Source organism: Betta splendens, chromosome 7 (genome assembly GCF_900634795.4).
Source record: "Betta splendens chromosome 7, fBetSpl5.4, whole genome shotgun sequence".
Lineage (NCBI taxonomy): Eukaryota > Metazoa > Chordata > Actinopteri > Anabantiformes > Osphronemidae > Betta > Betta splendens.
In genome coordinates, this window is record NC_040887.2 from 2397416 (window position 1) to 2402986 (window position 5571).

Below are 5571 nucleotides of genomic sequence, written 5' to 3' on the forward strand. Positions count from 1 at the left end.
AGTACACCATCGGGTTGGAGGAAAGCACACAAACATACCTCAAAGCTCTGAGCCATGCTAATGAAATCACTCCTTTTCTATCCCACTGGGAGCAAACACAAATGTTTACAGACATCACACAGTCTGTCCGCACTTCTGCACCACAACGGGCGGCGGTGCAGCGGCTGCACGGCCGAGCGCGGAGGAAGACGCTCGGAAAACGGGCAAGGATTGGTGGCGAGTCGCCGCTGTTTGTTATTTCACTCAGTTGCTTATTTTAAAATTAACGGCAGCAGGAATCTGATCACATATTTACACTTTCGAATTGGTGTTTGCTTTTGTGTTTTTATTGTGTTATCATTGAATTTTACGTACAGTATTTTCTGTATTATTCTCCTTTTACTCTGCTTTTTGGTGATTGTGTGACCAGGACATCCCTCATGTGTTGTGTCACATCCACAAACAATAAACAATAATTAATTAAATAGTGTCATTGTCGTTATTTTGTGAAAAGCTTTAGCATTTGTACTTGTGTTTTCTTCTGATCAGAACAAACACATGTCTTGTTTTCGCAGCAGAATGTAAATGAGTAATATATATTTATATGGTCAAATGCATAGGATTTATTTTTATTAGTTACAGATGTACACATATCCCATGTGTTTTTGTGTGTGCGCTGCTGGTGGTAAATATAATATCAAAAGTCTGTGTTTCCACTACACAAGAATTCAACACGGACAAAGACGGAGATAAACAGTGATTTTTCTGGCACATCACTGGTTGCTAATCAGCTCAAGGGTGAGGAAGCACAATGTCACAAGCAAAATCCCATACGTGCTTTAATATAAAGATGCAGCCTACATGTCAAAGGACAGACGTGCCACCATGCACACCGACAGCCATTAGGATAATAAGGTGCCACATTAAAACGTGGGCTTCACAAGCTCGACATTAAGGGCCGACAGGGAGAGAAAGTGACCACCCAGCCCCTTGCTCAAAAAGGCAACCGTCTCATTTGTGGCAATTAGGCTGTACGGGGATTGATGGAGAACAGGGCCCGAGTCCTCACATCATCGGGAGCATTTGTCACATTTCATCCCCGCTGCCCTCGCTGCCTCGTGGGGCCCCTGACAAGACATTTCATCAGAGGGCCAATTTAAGATGCCATGGGTGGCCTGCTGTTGTGACATGTAGCTAAACTGCAAGAGAGAGACTGTTGGATAACTTATTCGTCACTCTCTAAGTAGCATAGATAGTCTGATCTCATTATCACAAACAATAACTAATTATTATAATAAAAGAACACAAGTGCAATTAAAAGAAACAATTCATTCTAGTTTTGTGTGTCAGAGTATATTTCAAGTATAATTTTTTGTTAATTTACACCAAGTACCGGTAAATCTAAATAATGATATACTGGTTAAATGTCACAGGGCTATAAAGTAGTAGCAAAATCTGAATTTTACCTATTGTCAATACAAAAAGCTGGCATGTTTATTTTCCGGATAAACGCGACTAATGTCAGACAAATAGACCAAAAAACCTACATACATAAATACCTGCCTTGAGGAGTGCAGATGACAGTCATGAATGATCATGTCACAGATTAGTTTCCTAAATGTGTCCTCGCAAACCTGCAATGGCAAAGAGTCCCTGTAACGCTCAGTGAATTAAGTCGAGCAGGAGACAAGAGCTGAAATCGTGTTAATAGCTGTCCAGGGTGCGGATCCCACCAAGCAAGCGTGCGATCATCCAAATACCCAGAGACAGGTCCCGGCGCCCCGGGCAGCTCCTGCGCCCTTCCCTTCAGCACCACCGACCCCACTGCGTGTCGCACGGCCCCACCAGCCCCACGCAGCTCATTTGAACCCATCTCTTCACGTCAGGCAGGGAGGAACGTTACCAATTAATTCATTTAAGTGGAGAATTCAGAGGGTGAGGACAAGTGGACATCGTTTAAGCTCGCGTATCCTTCGTCCACGAGGACTGCGTTTTAGTAGTAGTGTATTTATGGACAGAGCTCGCTCTCATTCACACACAGAGATGATCAGGAATGAATGTGCATAACAATTTAAAAAATGTCTAGTTGTGGAAATGAAGGAAGCCGTTGATCAAGCATAGATATGTTTTAATTATAAAGACATATAAACAATATATGAAATCCATGTTGCAACACAACCAAAACGCTGCTTCAGTGTATAGGCTGTAGTTATATAACCATTAGTAGAGCCGGGCTTGGAGCGAGTGATATTCCACAGTTGTACAATACAATCATGTGAGATGTGCAGTAACTGAAAACAAAAAGACAAACTCGTCAACACATCGGTTTAGAAAATATATCAGCCAACGTCACAACTGATTTTTCCCCTCACAGCGTCAGTGCAGTCAAAGGAAGTCCGTTCATAATTGCTCTATTTGAATCTAAATGTCGAGATTAGGGCGAACGTCTTGATATTAAATGTTGCATAGATCACAAATAAAAGCTGATGACAAAACATTCCTATCATTTCGCTAAACTTAAACGTAACGCGGCCTGTCGACAGGCGAGAGGGGTTCGTCTTCGTCACACATCAAGGCCTGTGCTACACGTTTTGTTTGTAGCGCTCAAAAAATGGAACAAAACTCCGCACTATAATTACTTAACCATATCTTAACAATAGATGCATTCGACGAAAATTTTATTTTCCACAGAATGATTTTAAAAGAACTAAAGTGGGAGAGAGAGAGAGAGAGAGAGAGAGAGAGAGAGAGACCGACATGGGTGCAGTATAGGTAAAAGTTCAGGAAAGACAATGGAACGGAATCAAGGCTTGTCGTTACAGTGTTTGAAGATGCTCGACGGTGTCCCGGAGTACGTGGTGCACTTTTCGGCGCAAGTGGCCAGAGCGGAGCCCGAGAACGGGTAGACGGCCGCCTGTCCGAAGGGCGCCAGCGCGGCGGGGATCGGCGAGGTTATGCTCTGTCCCTGGTTCAGATACGCCACCAGCCGCCTCATCTCTTCCAGCGCCTGCGCCTGCATGAGGATATAGTTCTTGGCCAGGAGGAGAGTGGCTATTTTGGAGAGTTTTCTCACCGACGGGCTGTGGGCGTAGGGGATAACGGCGCGCAGACCGTCCAGCGCGTCGTTCAGGTCGTGCATCCTCCTCCTCTCGCGGGCGTTGATGCTGAGCCGCAGGGAGCGCTGCTCCTTGGACTTCTTGGCCAGGGGCCCCCCGGGCTTGTCGTCGCCGAACGCCGAGCCCCTCTTCCGCGACTCCAGCGAGTCGAAGCCGTCCTCGTCGTCGCTCGTGTGCTCCCCGCCGCTCTCGTTGGACTTGGCGGTCTGTCCGGAGAGGAAGTCGGCCGCCGGCGTGAGCGGGAAGCGTCCGGGGCTTCCAGCACCATGGCCAGCGCCAAAGCCGAAGGCGGACTGCCCGTAGCGCTGCGTCAGGTCCAGGAGCGCGTCGTTGCTGATGGACTTGAGCAGGTTCTCTTCGCTGACGTTCATTTTCTCTCGCGGGGCAGATTGTGAGCGGGGGAACGTCTACGTCTCTCTCTGGGTGGAATGGCTGCAGCGAGGACCTCCGCGTGCGCTCACTTGGTTCTCTCCGAGAGTTGCTGTTTTCTAGGAGTTCCTCTCTTCCCTCGCTCCGTCTCTGTCACTACAGCGACTCTTCAAGAAGGAGGCTGCGCGTGTGTAGCCGAGCCTCTGCATGCGTTCACCTCCTCTGTGCACTGCGCTCCCCCCGTGTTGCGCGCATAGCCCACGTTCAGCAACACTTCTCTAATTGCGTTCGCTCAGACCGGAGCGCTCGTGTCCCCCTCGTACTCTCAGCTTCCTCTCGCGCGCCTTTCTTGCCCTCCCTCGCCTTGGGCAGATTGTGCCTCGCGCTCTGCCCCGCTCGCGAGTTAGTAGGCGTGCGAGGCCCGCCGGGATTATGTGTCCGTCCAATCAGGGGGGCGTTTTAATTAACTCGGGAAGAGCGCAGGTCTGCTCCCACTTTCAATAATAACGTGGTGGTTGCAGCACAGACTGACACGCAGCCAAGCCGTGTCTGCGTGTCTATTATTCTAGCTTTAAACCAATGTTTCATTTATTGCGTAAATGGAAACCTTATTAACGCAGCGGAGTCAGACAGAGAGCTGTTGGATAAAGATACGAAATAAAGAACGCTCAGTGATCACACTGATATCAGGAGGTTGTAAGGTCTGATTTGTGTGGTTGTTGTGTATCAGTGACTTTACGTGTCAGTACAAAGCAGCACGCTGGAGGTTAAGTCTGCAGGAAAACAATCATCTTATAGAGGAATAATTCTGGGCGTCATTCTCCGTCCACGGGACTTTGTAACTTTGGTCACAGACCTAAACGTCATGAACAGCAGGACGCACATGTTTAAATTTAAGATTAAACCCTGGAGCCATAATTTAAAGGCCGCGTATTCACTAGATCTGCCTTCTAATCAGACTTGACGCGTACCACAGTAGCAAGTGTCCTCTACAAAGAAAAGGCTTTTATTCCTTAAACTCAGACGTTCCGGCGCCAAGTATGAAATGTAATGGAGCAAGTGAGGCTGCCACCATGTGGTCACTATAGAGCATTACACCCTGACGAGCTTCAGGGACCTAAACCATAACTTCTGTAGGACTTCAGCAGCTTCCTGTGACTGCAGTTCCACTCTTGAGACGATGGCGCCAACTTTGGAAAGGCCGATAATAATAAACAGTTTAATTCAGCAAGGAAACAGCTTCACAAGCGTTTTCTTAGGTTGTTTAAGGGTTCATTTAATGGCTCGCATGCTTGTTGTAGCGAATGTTTTGCCGTTTCACTCCAAATAACGTTGTTGCATCACTTTGTTCCTAAAGGTTAAACTCTAGAATTTAAAATAAAATCTGGAAATCTATCATGGTCCATTAGACCCAATACACAAATCAATAAAAACATCTGTGAATGGGATGTAGTGTAAATAAATAAAAATATGTTAATAATTCGTAGAGTGTACGGACCGGATCAAATTCCTTGCTTGTCCTCTACAAACTTGGAAATAAAGCTGATTCTGTCAGCTTTAAAGTTCAAGTCAGACAATCAAACAATTAAAACACACTTTTGAGACATTTGATTTGGTTGTAATTGCACAAACGAGAACATGAAACCTGTTTTGTTTCAGATTTGTCTTAAAAGCCAAAATGTTTTTTTGCAGATTGACTGACAGTCAAAGCTTCTGCATCTTTGATGACAAATACAGCGACCGTGCTCGTTCTGATCAGACAGTTGAAATGAGAGGTTCTCATAAGAAGTTAAAAGAAAAAAAAAACTAATACCACAATCACCAATTTAATCCCTGACAAATGACACAAATGTTTCATTGCTGACAGCTGAGAGGAAGCTTTTAGTTGGTTTAGTTATGAGTGAGGCTGTCTCACACTCACTCAGGAACACACGTTTAACCAGCAGATGGCACAAACGTCCATGAGTTCACACAACGCTCACACTCACTCACTATCTACGTTTTATCTGATAAAATTTAAGGATTTTCTGGTGAAAATGATGAATTCAATGAATGACCATTCTGATAATATCAGTCAATTTAAATAACCTATTCCCCAAAACTATTT

The 5571-nt window shown here is 45.6% G+C and overlaps 1 protein-coding gene across 1 annotated transcript; it reads right to left on the minus strand.

Annotated features, from left to right (window-relative positions):
* Positions 1-2090: 2090 nt before the first annotated feature.
* Positions 2091-3919, minus strand: bhlhe23 (basic helix-loop-helix family, member e23). The gene has a single exon (XM_029157467.3). The coding sequence runs from the start codon at positions 3464-3466 to the stop codon at positions 2783-2785; it is 684 nt and encodes a 227-aa protein (XP_029013300.1). The 5' UTR covers positions 3467-3919; the 3' UTR covers positions 2091-2782.
* Positions 3920-5571: the final 1652 nt, after the last annotated feature.